The sequence below is a fragment of the Dermacentor variabilis genome, chromosome 9 (genome assembly GCF_050947875.1).
Source record: "Dermacentor variabilis isolate Ectoservices chromosome 9, ASM5094787v1, whole genome shotgun sequence".
Taxonomy (NCBI): domain Eukaryota; kingdom Metazoa; phylum Arthropoda; class Arachnida; order Ixodida; family Ixodidae; genus Dermacentor; species Dermacentor variabilis.
The window spans coordinates 13,941,189-13,961,981 of record NC_134576.1 but is presented as its reverse complement, the minus strand read 5'-3'; the positions used below and the strand labels follow the sequence as shown (position 1 = coordinate 13,961,981).

Sequence of the window (20,793 nt, the reverse complement as noted above, 5' to 3'; positions counted from 1 at the left end):
CGTTAACTACTCTGGCAATACATCGTGCCGATGACACGGCGTCAATGACGATTCGTTGCGATTCCTCTGTTACTGGAGCCAGCATTAACACGACTTTCGTTCCCTTTCAATAAAGTTACAGCTAATTTTCCCTGATAGACGCACAAATTCCCTGAGTTTTCCCTGAGTTTTTCCAGACTCTTCAAATTCCCTGAGAATTCCCGGTTTTCCCGGTTGGGAGACACCCTGCAGTTCTAATAGCTTCATGACTTTCACGCATTTGCTTGTGGAACCCGCAGTGTGATCTTTTCTAGTGTATAAATGAACGCACAAATGTTCTCATTTGTGATCTTAATATTACTTAAGCTGTTGACATGCATTATAGTTAGGCAGACATCAATTTTATGAACAATAGCAATATTAATTTAACATGCTGGTTAAGCACCCTAGAACAGACAGTGTACATTTGCATGTGTTCTGTAGTCGCAAACCATTACAATATATATGTCACACCTTTTTGCATTTCATATAGCAAAATTGTGCTTTTTCAGTTTCTCATTCAGTCAACATTTCTGTTCCAGACAAGCACTAATGAGGACGGCACCAGTATAAAGCAACACACTCCACGCACTAAACAGAAGCTGCTGCCTGCTACAACAAGGTCGTTGTGTGGACGTTGGCTAATACTACAAGGTAAACAACACATGGTTCAGAAATAAATGTTTGATATATGCTGTATTGGCTTGCTGTTTGCAGCATATATGAACGTTTGTTCATATTTATGGTTCAGTATAATTGGTTCGAACATAAAAGAAAACACACCTGAGTTTGCTTAATCGGTGCTGTATCTCATGTGTCACCCTTCTCCCCCAACAGTCTATGCCAAGGACATCTTGGTCATCACAGGAGCTCCTATCTACACCAACAGGACGGGGCTGGAGCCAAATTTGCAAGGCTTTTACACCACAAAGAAGCGCATGCAGAAGAATTTTGATGAAATATCAAGTCGGCAGAGGACTGTGTCAAGAAAGAAAAGAGTTTGAGCCACCATGCCACAAGCCCGGACATTTGGCTGAGTCATCCAGGTAGCTCAAAAATGACTTTCTATAAATTCTTCGTCTTCAGATGCACCTGCAACTTCTGACCAAGCAAGGACGATGCTGGCCAAAAGAGTTCCGTCAGTTTGCCTTAATCAGCTTCCTGGCCATGCAAATTCCATTTGAGTTAAGTGTAATTTTTCTTCTATAAATGCAAGCTTTTTCATTTCCCATTCTCCTTAGAGATCATTCACGCTCATCCAAACATAAAGGTCAACCGATTCTTCGCTAATACTTAATGTCACTCACTGTCTAGTAGCCTAACATATCTGTAGCAGTATTTTCTAGTGTATGTTGTCATGCACAATTCCTCTCCTGAAATAGCTGATGCAGCATTGACATGTGTCTTGCATTAACCTATGCACCGTGTGCTATGCACCATTTTACTTTTCTTGATGCCTGCAATGCTTGCAGAGCAGAGTGGCTTCTCTCTTCAATACAAGCTTTCTCACTTTCCATATTCCTAGTCTCGTTGATGATTGCTCTTCTTCCTCGATAGCCTGAGTCTTTGCGCAAGCTACACTGAAGTGATTGATTGCAGAATCTGGTTTTACTGCCCAACTTGGTTGTGGTAGCCGTGTTACGTTTCTCAGATGTGGGGGCCTGATTGGTTGCATTGGTAGGCAGTCTCTCAAGGTAAGCATTTCCTCCTGCAGTCCACACAGCGACATAGACTCCCAGTATACACACACCGTAACTGGTGCTCCCCGTTCGTTCTTTCCTGCTGCAGCCATGGGCAAATTGTGCTTGTGGCCTACCTCGGCCATGATTTGCTCAAAACGTAGACCAGCATATGTGCTTACATGGTTCGGAGTGTATGAAGTTGATAGCCGTATGGGTGGAAAGGCCCGCAAAAATGGCTGCCGAAGGTGATGCCCACAAAAGCGACTTGTCCACTTTGAGACAAAGTGGGACACATAGTGTGAGCCACACATTAGTGGCCCTCGAAAGAAAATAAATATGCATGTTAAAAAGGAGTTAACGCTAAAATGCCGGGTAGTCCATGTCGCTGTGTTGGCTGCGGCAGCAGATTCCTGCGTCACCTGATTGCTTCGCAATGGAAGTTGCTCATCTTCAACGGCAACTGTTGGTTCAAATTGGTGCGAGGCTCTGTCCAATCTGTTTGTACCGCTGGTTGTTGCACGATACCAGATCACCGTATGCGACAAAGGCAAGCATTATGCCTGTAAGATGGTTCGTATCCAATGTATAATGTATTGTCTGAACCTCATGCGGTGACTGATTGCTGTTTAATTTGCTGTTGTGTCACTTGGTTACGATTGCAGTGTTATCTTTTTCGAATATTTCGGCCTGGTCGGTTGCACTGGGAAGCAATCTCTCGAAGTAAGCATTTGCTCCTGCAGCCTGCACAGCTACATAGACTCCCAATTTACACACACCGTGATTTCTACTCCCCGTTCACCCTTTCCTGCTGCGGCCATGGGCAAATTGTGCCTCTGGCCTTTCTCGGCTGCGATTAAGCACGAACGGAGACCAGAATACGTGCTTACATGGTCGGACGTGCATGAAATTGGGTGGAAAGGCCGGCAAAAGTGCCTGATGAACGTGATTCCCACGAAAGCGACTTGTCTATATTGAGACAATGTGGGACACCAAGTGTGAGGCACACATTAGCGGCCTCCGAAAGAAAAGAAACATGCAGGTTGGAAAGGAGCCAATGCTAAAGTGATGGGTTGTCCATGTCGCTGTGTAGGCTGCGGCAGCAGATGCCTGCGTCACCCGATTGCTTCGCACTGCAAGTTGCTCATCTTTAACAGCGACTGTCGCTGCAAACAGGTGGGACACTCTGTCCAACCTGTTTCTGCTGCTGGTTGTCGCTCGTTACTAGACCACCACGTGTGACGAAGGCAGGCACTACGCCTGTAGGTAGGCGGCTGAATGTACCCTAAGAGACCCGTGTATGTGAATGCTCAGTGTTGCCATATGGTTCGTAGCCAATGTATAATGTATTGTCTGAACCTTATGTGGTGATTGATTGCTGTTTAATTTCGATGTTATCTTACTTGGTTATGGTCGCCGTGTTATGCTTCTCGAATGTGGCGGCCTGGTCAGTTGCATTGGGAAGCAGTCTCTCGAAGTAAGGATTCGCTCCTGCAGCCTGCACAGCGACATAGACTCCCAATTTTCATGCACCCGGATTCGTGCTCCCCGTTCGCCCTTTCCTGCTGCAGCCATGGGCAAATTGTGCCTCTGGCCTTTCTCGGCCGCGATTATGCATGAACGGAGACCAGCATATGTGCTTACATAGTCCGATGCGTATGAAGTTGATAGCTACATGGTTGGAAAGGCCCGCAAAAGTAGCTGATGAAGGCGATGCCCAGGAAAGCGACTTGTCCATATTGAGACAATGTGAGACACCAAGTGTGAGCCACACATTAGCGGCCCCCGAAAGAAAAGAAACGTGCAGGTTGGAAAGGAGTGAACGGCTAAATTCCGGAGAAGTCCATGTCGCTGTGTAGGCTGGGGCAGCAGATGTCTGCGCCACCCGATTGCTTCCAATGCAATTTGGGCATTTTTAACGGCGACTGTCGCTGCAAACAGGTGGCACTCTGTCCAATCTGTTTCCGCTGCTGGTTGTCGCTCGTTAACCTGACCACCACGTGCGACGACGACAGTGAGCCGTTTACGAGCTCGCGTCAATGATTCCAGCGTATCTCGACTTGCAAATTTTATTTCTGCTATTGCACGAGAATGTACACTGCTTGTCTTCTGCCAATAAAGTCGTACGTTCTGTTCACTCACTTGTGGCTTGTTTGTATGGGCGTCAGTAGAGGCTCTTGGCAATTAGAACGCACCAGCTACGCGGCAGCGAAGGCATTGAGGCACGCCGCATAGCCGGCAGGACAAGCATGGCGCGTACCAGCGTACGCGACCGGCGAAAAGCGGCCATATTGGATTTTGTTCTAAAAAAAAAGTGTACTTCCGCTTCCGGATTGAGCAACGTCATCTGGCGTCCACCTAAGTAAGTTCCATGCGCTGCCGCTGCTTATTTTCGAACCACTGGGAAAGGTGCCGTTTCCCTTCTCTAAGTTGGTTCTTTATTCCATGGAAGCGCCTTCGATTCCGCCAACAAGCGCGTATTTTGCGCGGTCGCGCACGCCCTGTCTTGAAAGGAATTTGCAGACGGCTATACCTTTGCGGTGGGCTTTGTTCTTTTTCGTTGAAGCGATAGACAGCCCGAAGGACTCGCTGGGGCTTGCTTGCGCCGGCGTTTCGACAGCGACTGCCCGCGCTCAATAAGTGTGATGTGTTCATCGTTGCTTGTGCGCTCTGACAGCATGCTTAATTCAGTTAGTAAGCGAATGTTTCCGAGTTTATATGGGCGATAAATCAACTATCATTACTTTGTATAGCTGTCTACTAAGTGGCTGCCGGAATCGATGCTTCGACTCTCGGGCGTAACTGCGACATTTTTTTTTCTCATCTCGACCGCTGAGTGGTTCTTCTGTCCGCTCTAAATCCAAGTGGTTCTGGAATGTGTGCGTTACCTACTGCTCTCATCGGGAGAATGCCTTCACACCCCTTTAGGATGTGCTGAGCGGCCTCCGGACTTTTGCTGCAGCGCAAGCTTACTAGTTTACTCCTTTTTGTGGCACAGTTTGAGCATCACAAAGAGCGGATGTCGAGCAAAATAGCTGCTTTCTGCAGCTTGAGAAACGCCCTGTGCCCGTAGGTGATGCGTTAATAAGATAGAGATATTAGACAGTTTTAGTATAGCGTAAAGCAGCAAACGCAATGAGTTAGCGTTAGCGTGGCGTGCACCACACTGCGCATGCGCTGTACGTAAACGGTGCTGGAGCTCTTACGTACGTACGCTATTTTCGAGATTTAGCTGTGAGCGCTAACGCACGCAAGGGGAGCCTTACGTACGGCAACATGGCGGCGCCAGTCGAAGTGAGAGCAGGCCGCTTCGGATCTATCGAGTCGTCGGCCTGCACTGTTCGGCTCATTCATTCCCCACTAATGCTCGTGTTTGCTTTAGATTTGTGTGATGATGCTTCGACAGTGGCGCACAGGTGACAAATGGTCGTTGTTTACGATATACGTTCTCGATTAGCGGCGCAGTAGGCTTAACGAGAGGGTTTGCTAATGTTTGCTCATGTTTGCTGTATCCGCCTCAAGATGGCGCCCAAGTGTATTTCGCTTGTTCGCTTGGTGCAAAGCCGCATGTCAAGCGGATGCATGTCACGTTTTCGGCGGCAAAAAACAGTAGTGGGGTCGGTGATGTGGTCACAATGCGTGTGCGTTTTACCGACGACGACGATATGAACCTCCTGATGGAGGTTTTCGCCTTGAACCCATTCGGACGGAAGTCAAGATGGGCGTCCGTTGCAAAAAAGTTGAAAGAAGTGGGAAATCGGATTTCTGGAAGCGAAATTGCCGGCGAAACGTCCCGTCCGGAATAGCTTCGATGTTGAGTGGATTTTGAGGACACGTAGAACCTGCGCGGTCGCTCTCGTTCCCGAAGCATGAGGGCGTCTATGTCATCCCAACGTAAAAAGGACACGTAATATGGGTCCCACAGAACACTCGATCGCGGCATGATAAGAATAATCGGTGTGTTTCGCGACTCTAGACAAAACAACACTCAAACCAAACACCTACATGCGTAATTAACGCATCGACTGTGGCTTTCGATAAGCTCGACTTAGGGACACACTTGCGGATGCGGCATTGGATAAGCTCGACATTTCGTGTGGATTTGGCTCTCCAGTACTTTGTGTTTTTACATCTAGATGGCGCTGTATTTGTTTGCGTTAACTTTAATGCTTTTCTCCGTTCCGCTATTCTAAAACACTACCTTGTGCCGCGCAGTGCAGTCTTTCTTTGCGTTAGCGTTGCGTCGCACGCTAACGCTAACGCAAGCATTTTACGCTATACTAAAACTGTCTATTGCACGTAAAAAAAATGGAGAACAGCTACTCCAACGATTGTTTTAGACAACGATTTTGAATTCAGAGCAACCGATTTACTTGCATCATGAAAACTAAACACGCAAAGTAAATACGATGTGAAGCACTTATGTCACATAGACACTTCTACTGAAACATACTAGTATCATTAGGCCATTAATACATGCCTCATCGTGTTGCGAATATTTGCTCCGGTATGTTTTTATTCTTTGGCAACCAGCTTGAGCCTCAAATAGAAAGGCACTGCCTGTTGGGTTATGCCACAAAATTTTGCTTCTATTTCTTTCCTGCCATTCTTGTATATATTCATACTCGTGTTTGTTTCCATTCTTTACATCCATTTTAACGTCTTTCTCTCACTTTCTTTATGACTCCTATTTGTCTGTTTTAACTTTCAATTACACTGTTTGTGGGTGCCAAATTTCTTCACCTCTTTCCCTATTTTGTGTCCGTGCATTTGAGCTTCGCATCCTTGATCACTTAAGCCACCCTATTATTTTGATCCAAGTTCCTGATTCTTTTTAAAACACTACATTTGCTCATCGCTTCTCTGACTTCAAAAGAAGTCCAACCTACCTTATCCTGTACTGTCTCATTTGTGGTTCTGCCGTGGGCTGCCATAGCTAACCGACCTACCGACGTTTGGTTAACTTAAAAGCCCGACAAGGTATCCTACTTTAAACACCGAATAAAATTTGCCATCGTTAGCGATGGCACCATTGCTTATTTTCGGATTCCACGCACCTCCTGGTATTCATTGCAGCTCCTAAGTGCGCTATGCTAACATAATTGCTGCAATCCGCTTCTCCTTTATTTACAGGTTAGCTCGGCGGCTGCTTGTGTAAGTCTCTCCTTGCTTTATATATGCGTCGTTATTTATGCTGTTTTGCTATGGGTATGACTTGATGAATTGATACTATGTCGTTACTCGTCTCTTCATTGAAGGCCCTAATTTCTTGATTTCTGTCGGGAATTGTGCACTGTCGCCTATTGACGGTTCATACTGGCGTTGCCTCCGAGATCGGGCGGCAAAAAATCTCGGAGGCGATGATACAGGGAATGAGAGGTCGACTGCGCCAGAAAGTTCATAATTGCCGCGCGACGTAGGTTTGGTGCTCGTTATGGCATCGAACAGTGTGCCCGTGATTACAACGACGCGATTCTTCCAATTGCGAGACAGACGCGTTTTTTCGCAGCGCTAACGTTTTAGGAAGGCTCGTTTTCCCAGGACGCCAAGTCTGCGATGTCGAGGAGGCGGTGGTTTCAGGCTGTTTCAAAATGACCTAGAAATGCGCTCATTGCCTCACCCTACCAACGATGAGAAAGCACTGCTTTTCTGGTGGGAAAAGACGAAACGCAGTTCCAAATTTTATTCCCCAAGAAGCAGAATATACGACGATGCAAATGTTTTCGTCCACAGGCGGATCATTTTGTATGGCTCCTGTTCGTTATGACGTTTTGATAACAGCCGCGGGCGGCAATCTGAAATGCCAAGTTCGACTTTCACCAATCAATGTGCTTCACCTCATTACAATCGTAGAATTATTACATGTTTTACACCCCATTACAGCTTTGTATCGAGGTGAGGCATACTAAAGCACATCCCCCATTTTGACATGCGGATCCTAAGCCGTGTGAAAACATCGACGGTTGCATTCAAAAACGCAGTAGTTGGTCGTGCGTGCATGTGAGCTCTCGACAGAGTGATCATCAGCCCGCATTTTGGACTGCGGACCCATAATAATGCGCAAACAATTGTTAAACAACAATATGTACACCGGGATGGTTGCCTGCAGGACATCAGCGTATTGCTGTCAACAGCCTGCTGCACGCGTGTGTTTGCTCGTTCCAAAATGTTCAAAGCGACTAACGTCCGTCAATCGCAGTTCTGACTATCTAGAGAAAGTACATCTGCTGGCTGAATCGCGGTTTGTACGTTCTAGCGCCACTCAGAAAACCTTAACATCTGAAATTAATTTCATCGAGTTTGTGCACATTACGACCGGTCTTCTGAACAAAACAAGCGCAACCGAATGGAAAAGAAACGTACTGCAGGCAGCCCCACGATGCACATGTTTTTTAACCAAAACAGGTTAAGCGAAAATGCTGAGCATTTGGCTTACCTTTTTCAACAGACCAGCTGGGTCCAGAGTTTGAGTCGTTTGTCCCGTATCCATACCGGCAAAAATTATTTGTACCTGGAGCAATGCTGTAAACATTGTTGTCCCCATGACACAGCAGGTTTTGCTGTTTTAAACGTGGACCCATTGCAGTTAGCGTCGAGAACCGCGGTTTACAATTCAATATAAGTTATCCGGAACAAAACAAAACGAAGAGCGTGGACAGATTCTGTGTAATGGCGCTGCCGCGGCTGATTTCGACAAGTGCTCGTGCGGCCGCTTGAGGTGGCCTTTTTCGAGTCTGCAGTTGCATCTGCGGGGGTTGCCGTATGTTGCCGCATTCCTAGCAAGGAGCCTCACTGTATTCTCACTTTCTCGCAGGCCTAGTAGCTCCGCACAAGCAGTTGCATGGAGGTGTCCAGTTCATGGACGCCATCCCGCAGACGGAGACGGGAAAGCCGCACCGGCGCCAACTCAGGGATGCCTATGTCGCCACTCACAAGCAAGCGCCACAATGAACTTCCCGTGATTGTCACATTTCATTGGAGGCCAATAAAAATGCTAAACCAACTTATTTTTTACTGAGTGGTGTAGTGCGAACCGCCATTGCTGAAGGTAAAGTCCATGGGCAGAACTCGGTGAACAAACGACCGTGTATATATCTCGTCTTATGTTCTCCGTGCTTTGTGTGCGTGGGCTGTGGTACTTCATAGTCTGTCTATCACGACGTCCTATACATAATAAACGCATCGTGTGTTCATGAGCAATCAGAGGTAAAAGAGAAAACAATCCCAACGTAACGTGTGCTTTTTAAGTCCTTATGTAAACTTTTCAGGACTGATACGGAAGGGGCAGTAGAATGCTGTTTATATATTTCAAGCAACTAACACACAAACAAGAAAGTCAAAATGGCACGCACACACAATCACACACACCACACATATGAAGATCATTATTATTTGTTGGCATCCTCTTCGAAACAGGGCAATGACAATTGGTCACCTAGCCTGCTTGATTTATTCAAGTAGGCTATTCATTACGAGCAGAAAACTCCGCTAATCAACAGGACTAAGAGAGAATCACTCACGGCAAATGGTTGCGGTTATCCTATATATGGACCAGGCTGCGCATGGTCTCGAAAAGTGTATCAGCAGGGCAGGCGTTAGGTAGTTGTTCACTGAAATAAGTAGCCTGTACCACCAAGACAATCGGGTGACCGCGAACAAAAACAGTTCCAAAAAGCAGCACAGGCAGATGTTTGTTGTGGACTGTTGTGAATGTGTGGTTTATAAGATCACTCTTTCATGCAAGCGTTTCTATATCAGTCAAACAGGGCGGTGCATCAATGACCGCGTGCGCGAACACTGAAACAAGATTAAAAAACAATCTAGAGACAGTATATTTTCACTGCATTGCAATGAATGTGGCTGCCAGTTGTCTTTTAGAGATGTGACCTATTTGTCAAAATACCGCGATGACCGCGCACCTCTTATTTCCGAAGCCTTCGACATTTATGTTAGCGGTGAAGCATGTGTAAGCCTCCCCTCCATTTATCTTCTTCCGAAGGAGATAGCCTTCCCATCTCATTGATTGCATTTTATTGCTGCTGCGTATTCTGAATTTTCTGTTGCTTTTGTGTTTTGAGATATCCGTAGAGTATATGATAACTGAACGAATAAAAACACTTGGTTGTTAGCACGGTGTAAGAATAGGCTAAGTGTGCGAACGGCGGCCGCTAAACATGGAGCGGCAGTGTCTGTCCCAACACTGGTGCATGTTTTGGTCACTCTTCGACAGATGGCTTGAGGATGTCACGGCCTTACGTTGGCTATGTTTGTGCCGCTCGCTCCTATCTCAACGCGGCTCGGCGTTTCTTTTTCTGATGTCAGGCGCGCACATGTGAGTGTGATGGGCAGGGAATGTTTTGTTTCCCGCTGCAGAACGGGTTACAGAGGCTGTACAGAGAAATTGTCTCTGTTTTCGCCACCGAAGGACGAAGAACGCTTGAACCTTTGGCGTTGAGCTATCCCAAGGAAGGATCGAGTCCTTCAGCCGAATGATTACGTCTGCGAAAAGCACTTCGAGCCTCATCTTGCGTCCAAGACCTGGACAGTGCACTATAAAGGACACGTCTTGGTGAGTGCTCCGCGAAAGGCATAACTGGTGAGCGATGGTGTTCCCACAAGATTTCCCGACTACCCGGCTTACCTATCGAAAACAGTGAAAACAAGGAAGCGCCTGGCGGAAAGACAACTGTGGTCGCAGTCGAAAAGACGATGCGCTGCACCAAAAGATTGTAACGAAGCAAGAAGCCTCGCGTAGCAATGACAGTGGTTGTGTTAATGGAAGCTCGTTTCAAGCGTTGCCGAGTGCACGGAACACGACATGGATGGACATGGAACACGACATGGAAACATGTGATAAAATGCCTCAATCTGCTGGTCCTAGCTCATCCCTGGAATATGCATACGCGACGTTCGCAAGCTTGTTCGGCCATTTACCACGGTCGTTTCTTCTGTCAAACCCATGGGGATAACACCTGCTCAACTTTGGAGAAGTAAAAAACGTCGCCTTCAAGATACCTGTAAGGCGTTTACTGTCAGATGCATGCCTATCGCCAGTGAGCCCCGCATATTCCTCCATAACCACTAAAATTGTTGAAATTCATTAAGATATGCTGGAAAACATAACCGTGTTGGGCAGGTCAGTTTCAATGGCAGATGTGCAATATGAAGGTACTTTAGCAACTATGGATGACGTTAAGGCTTTCTTAGATAGGACAAAACTGTGCAATGGTGGACCGAGCACTCTGGAGTACCCGCACGCTGACACAAAGTGCGCATATCTTGACAACAACCAGAGATGGCGGCACAAGAGATGCTCTATTGTTCTTGACCCTAGTGACTCGAGCTTATTAGTATGTCACAATGTTCTGGCCTTTCAAACGTCCTGTGAATGCACCAGAAATGAAGAGAAGAAATAATGCGCAGGGTTAGGCCTTCAGGTACGCGTCCGTTGACTTCATACCAGAACGAGGACAAAGTTGCAGCAATGCGTCGGGCAAATTATGCTCTGAAAAGGTCGAAAATCGTCTGCTCAACCGCTTTAAGAAGAAAACGTCAGTGGAGCTTGCAGAAGCTCGTATCCACATCCAAAAAATATCAGAAGAAGAACTAGGCTAGGAACTACGCACCATAGATCTCCCTAGTGCTCAGCTGACCGTGGTTAAAGAGTGCGTAGGAGCAGCGAGATTGACGAACAGAAAAAGCAGACGGTACAAAGAGGATCGGCTTCTGATGTGCTTGCTGTTGCACATGCGCAGCCCATCTGCATACTCGTTCCTGCGAGATAACGAGGTGCTCCCCCTTCCTTGCGTTACGACAGTGCGCAAGTGCCTGAGCATGATAAGAGTCAGGTGTGGCTTTGACAAGAGGTTTTCCACTGCCTTTAAGAAGATGACCACTAAAGGCGATTTTCAACGCCACGGAATACTTCTTTTCGACGAAATGCGCGTCCGAAAGGAAATTCGAGTTCATTCGAAGACGATGACATACAGTGGCTTCACTGATTATGCAGATTCTTCAGAGGCCCCCGACGACATTGCTGACCACGGGCTTGTATCTACCTTTCGGTCATTTGGCGACAAGCGCTCTCAGCCGATAGCAATGTTTGCAAGCAAGGGCCTCACAAAGGCAGCTGTACTCGCTCAGCTCGTCTTAAAAGCAACATTTTTGCTTGAAGACGCGGGAGCCCTAGTCGACGCGGTCGTCTGTGATGGCGTAAGTACGAACCGTGCGATGTGGAAGGAGTTTGGCGTCACTGGAGGATTGAAATGTACCCGGAACTACTAAACCCATCTCACTGATAAAAAAAACGCAACGTATGTGAGTTTTCTGACGCACCCTATCTTATGAAATGCGTGCGGAACCGTTTACTTTCACTGAAAGTGTTGTGCGTAAATGGCGAACGCGTTCACTGGGCACATTTTGACAGGCTGTTTAGGAGGATTCGAAACAGCCAGAAAATTTGCGTATTTGCCCCAAGCTAACTCTGTCTCACCTCAAACCTTCAACGACCTAAAAAATGCGGGTGAAAGCTGGCCCCTCAATTGTTCAGCTTGAGTGTAGCGAAATGCTTGGAATTCTACTCGAAGAGAGGCACAAAATGGCTCGAAAGTGTCAAGGCAACAGGAGAATTCACACTAAGGCTTAATGATCTTTTTGATGCTCTCAACCGAAACCTTCCAAAGGAAAGCATCGCTGTTGGCAGCAGAGATTTGAGGGTCCTGGCCTCGTAGTTGCATTGGTTAAATAAATGGGTTAAAGAAGTCGTATCAGGAAAAATCTCAAGAGCAAATTTCCTAACCGAGCAAACCGCAGAGGGCCTTCGTGTGAATATTTTGTTCGCACTGGGACTATCAAGATACCTGCTAAAGGAGGGTGGTCTCAAATAAGTTTTAACAGGAAAAGTTAACCAAAACGTGTTGGAACGCTTCTTTGTGCTTATCCGACAGGCTGGTGGCCAAAATGACCACCCCTCTATGCCCACATTTCATCAGCTTTGCAACATGCTATCAGTTTACAGTTTGATTAAACCCCCTAAATTCGGAAATTGTCAAGTTGAAAATTATTTTCGGCAAGGTGCACCTGTCATCATCATCATCATCAACCTGGTTACGCCCACGGCAGGGCAAAGGTCTCTCTCCCATACTTCTCTAACTACCCCGATCATGTACTAATTGCGGCCACATCGTCCCTGCAAACTTCTCAATCTCATCCGCCCACCTAACTTTCTGCCACCGCCTGCTACGCTTCCTTTCCCTTGCTATCCAGTCCGTAACCCTTAATGACCATCGGTTATCTTCCCTCCTCATTACATGTCTTGCCCATGTCCATTTCTATTTCTTGATTTCAACTGAAATTTCATTAACTCGCGTTTGTTCCCCCACCCAATGTGCTCTTTTCTTATCCTTGAACGTTACACCCATCATTTTTCTTCCCATAGCTCGTTGCATCGTCCTCAATTTAAGTAGAACCCTTTTTGTAAGACTCCAGGTTTCTGCGCCGTACCTGAGTATTGGTAAGATACAGCTGCTATACACGTTTCTCTTGAGGGATAATGGCAACCTGCTGTTCATGATCTGAGAATGCCTGTCAAATGCACCCCACCCGATTCTTATTCTTCTGATTATTTCAGTCTCATGATCCGGATCCGCGGTCACTACCTGCCCTAAGTAGTTGTATTCCCTTACCACTTCCAGTGCCTCGCTACCTATCGTAAACTGCTGTTCTCTTCCGAGACTGCTAAACATCAGTTTTCTGCCGATTAATTTTTAGACCCACCCTTATGCTATACCTCTCCAGGTCAGTGAGCATGCATTGCAATTGGTGCCCTGAGTTACTAAGCAAGGCAATATCATCAGCGAATCGCAAGTTACTAAGGTATTCTCCATTAACTCTTGTCCCCAATTCCAGGTCTTTGAATACCTCCTGCAAACACACTGTGAATAGCATTGGAGGGATCGTATCTGCCTGCCTGACGCCTTTCTTTATAGGGATTTTGTTGCTTTCTTTATGGAGGACTACGGTGGCTGTGGAGCCGCTATAGATATCTTACAGTATTTTTACATACGGCTCGTCTACACCCTGATTCCGTAATGCCTCCATGACTGCTGAGGTTTCAACAGAATCAAATGCTTTCTCGTAATGAAAGCTATATATAAGGGTTTGTTATATTCCGCACATTTCTCTATCACCTGATTGATAGTGTGAATGTGGTCTATTGTTGAGTAGCCTTTATGGAATCCTGCCTGGTCCTTTGGTTGACAGAAGTGTGCGGTGTTCCTGATTCCATGAATACTTTGTTTAGCACAAAACAAGACACAAGAAAAACGAAAGGCACAAAGTATTCATGGATTCGCACCAACTATCCCGCCAACGCATTACAAAGTATTCATGCATTCGCACCAACTAGCCGGCCAACGCATTGTGTGCCTGATTCTATTTGAGATTACCCTAGTAAATACTTTGTAGGCAACGGACAGTAAGCTGATCGGTCTATAATTTTTCAAGTCTTTGGCGTCCCCTTTCTTATGGATTAGGATTTTGTTAGCGGTCTTCCAAGATTCCGGTAAGCTCGAGGTCATGAGGCATTGCATATACAGGGTGGCCAGTTTTTCTAGAATAAGCTGCCCACGATCCTTCAACAAATCTGCTGTTACCTGATCCTCCCCAGCTGCCTTCCCCCTTTGCATAGCTCCCAAGGCTTTCTTTACTTCTTCCGGCGTTACTTGTGGGATTTCAAGTTCCTCTAAACTATTCTCTCTTCCATTATGGTCGTGGGTGCCACTGGTACTGTATAAATCTCTATAGAACACCTCAGCCACTTCAACTCTCTCATCCATATTAGTAATGATATTGCTGGCTTTGTCTCTTAAAGGGACACTAAAGGTTAGTATGAAGTCAAGTTAATGTGATAAAGCAATCCTCTAGAACGTCTAAGGCGTCAATATAATCGCGCACAGAGCTTTAGTAACCGAGAAATTGAGGTATATGCATGACACGATTTGAGACCCCCCAGCGACATTCAGGTACTAGCCCGACGACGAAAGCACTCCTCGGCATAATTTATGTCGCTAGTACTCAACTACTCGTATTAAAAAGATCATTTCATTAGGTTATAAGACGGAAGAAAATGCTACTTGTCTACTTCTATTTAATTCTCAGAAAAAATAACATTTTGACGTTAGCCTTCAGTAGTTTGAGTGGTCGAAAGGTTTCGTTTTCGCTCGACTCTGTGCGCTCGACTGTGCGCCGCGCGCGCTTTGGAGTTTCATTTGTTTCGTTATCGAGTCGTGCTGCGCTGGTTCTGCTGGCTCGCGAAACTTGCATTTGGAACAAGCAGCGAGAATTCCACGTCCATGTGATGTCGTGCGATGCGCGAACGGTCCGCGGAACTTGGCCAAGGGCAGTTGCAGCAGCGAATCCAACGTTTCTTATCACTGTGTGTCAACGAGTGAACCTCTCCGTTCGAAGTGGTTAAGTGCCACACCTCTGCCACAGCGCGTTGGCAAAGAGCCGAAAAATCACATAGTCTGCTCGCTGCACTTTCATCCAGAGGATTGCGAGTTCAACGCCGACTTACTGAAGTCGTGTGGAGTGCGTTTCAAAGCAATGCTTTCCCGTAGCGCTGTTCCGTAGGTCTTGCCTGCATTCTCCGAAGCGCAAGAACAACTGCAGGTCGAAGACGGGGCGGTGAGTGCGGCATTGGTTTTCACGAAGGAAAAGCTACAAATGTGCGAATAGGCACAGCCATGTCATACAGTTGCCGTCGTAGTAGTACGGAACGACGCCGGCAGCGCGAGCCCTCAGCAGCAGATCACGTTCATCAGTGCTTAAATCGCTGAAGTCGAGCCCAGCATCGCGAGCCAATGTGTAGTCAGGGTCGTCCATTGCAACGAGCGTCAAAGTTGGCGTCATAAAATAAAGAGTCAGGTTATCGTCGCACGCTTTCCCTTCCGCTAGCCACCATAGTTCCGCTTTCGCGCTGCTGTCGGCTCTGTCTTGGCTCTGTTTCTGGCCGCGCGTTTGCGTTTTGCGAAGGATAGCCGTAGCGCCGTCTGCAGGCGCCTTTCTACTCACCGAAGGCGCAACGTCACTATGAGACAATGACGTCACTACTCGATCGGAGGGCGGGCGATTTGAACTGCGCTAGGGGTACGCGGACGCTTCAAAACGCGTTTTCTGTTAAAATAAGTGCCTTCTTCGCATGAAACAAGCGTTTCGAGGTTTCTGGGATGGTACTTCAACAGTCAACGTTGCCTTAATATTAACCTTTAGTGCCTTTTTAACGCATACATCTGATTATTGCCAATTTTTGGTTTTTTCTTGACTGCTTTTAGGCTTCCTCCGCTCCTGAGAGCATGTTCAATTCTACCCATATTATACTTCCTTATGTCAGCTGTCTAATGCTCAAAGATTTGAAACTTGCTTTGGCAACAGTGTCAAGTCAGAAGGATACCTAAATCAGCTCAAAGAGAAGCAAGGTGGCCTAGTTGCTGCTGAAGAGGAAGTTGATTATGTGTTCGACAACTTGCATGAAGCACCGGCAGCTGCAGATTGCATAATTTATTACTTAGCTGGTTTTATATGCCGCATGTACTTGAAAAGCGTAACGTGTGCAAACTGCCGTGAAGGGTTATTGGATGAAAGCGCATTTCTTCATCAGCCGGAAAGCAGCCTTGTTCTGTGTAATACCAGTGGAGGCCTTTTGCACCCAAAGCGAAGTTTTTTTCAGTTGCTTCATGCAAAGGAGATGGAATTCCACAAGCATATGCGGCTCTCAGGAGTGCCCATGAATTAACATTGGAAAACATGCTCGATAAGTACAAGTTGCAGTTCTCCTGTGCCGATCATAAAGAAGAAGTTACACTTCTACACTGTGTTGTGCTACAACAGTGTTGTTGTAGCACAACAACACTGTTGTGCAACAGAACTGTGTTGTGCTACACAGTTATGTGGCCAAGAGAATGAGGCAGTTCTGCAAACAACAGAAATCTCAGGCAAAAAATAAGTGGCAGGAGCTGTGAAAGCTGTCGAAGCTTCAGTAGTTGAAAACTCTACGTTTCATTGGCTGAATTAAATGATGGGTGTCATGAACTTACACGTGCGCGCGAAATATGTGCCAGTGTCCAGTTTGTTTATGGAATATTAACTCTTGTACGAATAATTCAATTTATGGCATGCTCTCTGTACATGTCAAATAAATTTCAATCTGCACAAAACTTTATTGCTTCTGCGTCCCTGGTTTTTAGATGAGTCGTCCATATGATCGACTCACGCGGAGCAAATACCGACAAACCAGGGCTAGTCCATCCTGTACACTAACATCACAACCGCCTCTACCAGAACATTGAACTTCGGTTATTAAAAAATGCGGCCTTCGAATAACCGCATTGGATAGTTGTTTTGCAGCGCATTACAATATAACTGCGAGCTTATATAGGTTACAGTATACGTAAAACTAGTTTACGCGCGGAGGTTTTGGCATGTCATCATGGTAAGCTCGGTGGGTAGGTTAAGTATCGTAGCCACTAAGATTTTACACAGTTCGCTGCAGAGTCAAGGTGCCTGATCACTATTGCCGACAAAAGTTGGAAGCTGGACTCATCGTGCCATGCTCCTACACCGGCATGGATAAGCGCGTGCACTACATAGTACTCGGAGCACGCTTAATCTCGCGAAGCGTATGCTTCGTTCATCGCAAAGCAGTTTCCGTCTCAAGCTGGAATAAAATACACATCTGGTTTAACGTAACAAGCGAATTCGAACGTTCTATTGACGCTTTCGACATCCGTAATGACTCTCGCCCTACTTCTCTGGTTCAAACCCAAGGTCCTTGTGTCTTTGGCGCCATCTGCCGAGGGCGACGCGATACATGCAGAACTTTTTTCTGCCTGGACGGCCTTCGTTCAGCCACCTAGCCTATTGTTACACCGTGGTTGTTTGTCAGCGCTGTGGTCTGTGACCCTTTCTTCGTTCTGTTGGCTAGCGCTGCTTATTTCTCGGAATCATGAACCAACCAGCCCAAATGTGTACTCTTATGCTATGCATGTTTTAATCCTTGTCGATTCACTAGTTTTGTCGAAGAAAAAAAAGTTATTCGGGAGATGTATAGAAAAGTTCTTGGATTAAAACATGCATTGTACCGCTAGCTACGCCTCTAACGTATCTGGTTGTATCAATCTCTTCCCTGCTTCTTTCCACCGATATTCGAAACACGCCTTGAATATCTTGACTGCTGTTCGGTTGATACTTGATGTCTACTTTAAATCCAAGCTCTTCTTGAATGTAGACATTGCCTACGGCTCTCGCTTGGTGAATGCCTCCGCATTCTGTTACCATGTGCTGGGTGCTGTAATGGGAAAACACATGCCCTGCTGCGGTGGTCACGGCGCTGCGCTGATAAGCGAGGTGGAGTGTTCGATACCCGGCCACTGCGAGCGTTTTCAAATGGGGTCGCAATGCGAGAACGCTCGTGTACCCCACACTGGGGCCAGTTAAAGAACCCTAGTTGGTCGAAATTTCCCGACTTCCTCTATACCAAGGAATAGCACATCGCGGACGAGACAGTAAAAACTGGACACACACGGGCAGAACGAACGCCAACTTCAAAAAATTTTATTTTTCACCTACATCACTTTTATACGCCCGAAAAATGTAACACTTAGGCAAACGGTATCAGCGTACCAGAAACGCTAGCTCTTTATCGCAGAGGACAATAGACGGTGTGCTGACAAACGTGCGTCTTGCTTTGCTTATCTATTCAGCGTCAATGATCTCTCGAGGTACCCTGTCATTGCTTCTTCCTATTACAAGATATTTATCTAGGAACCGCTTGCACGTTTTTGACTGTCAGAAAAGGATATTGTCAAGAAGTGTTCTCTACCGCCCGTATCTGATATTGCGGGCCGGTTCCACAAGGCGCTTGTTTAAGCATCTACCGGTCTGTGCGATAAGGTGGTTCCTGCATGACAAGGGCATCTGGTACACGACACCTTCATCGCAAGTGACGTAAGGTTTCTGATGTCTGACCATGTATCTCCGCACTTTGTTGTTCTCAGCCTTTTCTATCTTGCAAAATGTGGCAAGTTTCTTCAGAGTCGAAGACGCGATTGTTGCATTCGCCCGTTGCCCAATTATTTTCAGATAGTGGGAAAACTTATGCCTGTAAGACAATATAGCAAAATGCTTCCGTCCTTCAAGCAACGGATATGGATGACGTTGAATTTCTGATTTTAGTTTCTGGAGGAGTTTCTCTGCAACAGACACTTGGGCATGCTTGGGGTGACCACTATTAGTCCGCCTTTTCGACTGCTGTTTAAAACTGACTCATCACGTGTGTGCACAATTTCTGGAAAAAAATTCGGAAACACATGCTGAGAATAGCTCTATTTACAAGTTTTGAGTGTGCAGAATGATATAGCAGCACATGTTTCTTACTTCATGGCTGGTAGGCTCAGCAAATTTGATTAGCGGGAAAGGTAAAGTTGAGGTCTAAAGATCTGATGGAATCATTAAAAGGCAATTCACTTGTTAGAACAAGCCGATTAAAGAACTGTTTCATGATGGTAACAATGCTTAAAGCTTTCGACTCAAGTGAGCCCCAGTCACCGTTAACAAGGATTAAAAGGTTAAAATTTAGATTAAATCTAGATTTTAGATCTAGAGAAATTTAGAGAAATGTAGAGAAATTTAGATTAAAATCTAAAGATTTTGATGACCTCCATACCTTCTAGGTGACTGACAACAGTCTAATCAAGTTTAGCTAAAAGCAGGTTACTTAGAGTAAATAACACACCTGTGCTGCCATATTATTCTACGCACTCAAAACTTGGACACACACATATTGAGAGTTTTAAACAGCAGTCGAGGAGGCTGACTAATGGTGGCTACCCCATGCATGTTCAAATGTCTGTTGCCGAGAAGCTCCTCAGGAAACTAAAATCAGAAAGTCAATGTCATCCAAATCAGTTGCTTGGTGAACGGAAACATTCCGTTGTATTGCCTGATGCTCCCCCCCCCCCTGCCCCTCAAGGTGATTTCCTACAATCATAAAAGAATTGGGTCACGGGCGAATGCAACCGTCGTGTCCTTGGCCCCGAATAAACTTGCCACATTGTACAAGTAGCAAAGGCTGAGAACAACAAAGTACCAGGATGCATGGTCAGACATCAGAAACCTTACGTCACTTGCGATGAAGGTGTCGTGTACCAGATACCCTCGTCATCTGGGAACAACCATATCGGACAGACCGGGAGATACTTAAACTAGCGCCTTACGGAACATGTTCAGAATATCGATACGGGGGAGGGTAGCACTTGGTTATCAAATCCTTCCCTGTGAGTCAAAAACGTGCAAGCCGTTCCCTGATAACTGTAGGAAAAGCAGTGACAGTATAACTCGAGAGACCATTGAAGCTGAAAAGATCAGCGGAGCAGGACGCAAATATGGGAGCACACCATCATCACATTCTTCTGTCCAACAAAAGGGAACAACCTTCTGAGTCAGTCTTGTCAGACAGCGACTTTTGAGAGCGTAATCTTGAATGAATATTCTGAAATGGCCCGCCAAGCCTAGAAACACGCGAAGTGATTGTACATCATGTGGCATTACTAGTTTTTCTATTCGAGCTACCAATTCTTCTTTCGTTTTCTTCGTTGTTCCGTCCAAAACCCTGCCACGAAATGTAACATTAGTTTTGAAGAACCCTTTCTTGAAATTAACATTTAGCTTAGCATCAGGTAACGCAGCCAGAATATGACCCAGGTGTCCCTCATGCAACTTTTCCCTTTTAGAGTCTATGATGATGTCGTCGATGTAGACATTGCAGAAACGTCGAATGTAGGGTTTTAAAACTGTTATTCATATTTGAAACCAACTAGGTGAGTTTTTCCATCCAAAAGGACGGCGAACATATTCGTATATTCCAAATGAAGTTGTAAATGCGGTGTATTGCTTGGTGTCTTCTTGCAGTGGGCACCTGCCAGACGCTGTTGCGCAAGTATGAAATTATGAAATTTATTCTCAAAGCCGGAGATCGCCCCGCTCCTAAAGGAATAGAAGATAGCTGCCCACCGGGCGATGTGGAGCTGGCTATCTCGGC

At 46.1% G+C, this 20,793-nt stretch overlaps 1 protein-coding gene across 1 annotated transcript in view; it reads left to right on the top strand.

Annotated features, from left to right (window-relative positions):
* LOC142558616 (uncharacterized) overlaps nt 1-8,700 on the top strand; it is a 217,623-nt gene extending 208,923 nt beyond the window's left edge. Inside the window, exon 11 of the mRNA XM_075670792.1 lies at nt 8,512-8,700. Within this exon, the coding sequence (XP_075526907.1) occupies nt 8,512-8,648 (137 nt within the window). The 3' untranslated portion in view covers nt 8,649-8,700. The remainder of the gene's footprint in view (nt 1-8,511) is intronic.
* The last annotated feature ends 12,093 nt before the right edge of the window (nt 8,701-20,793 follow it).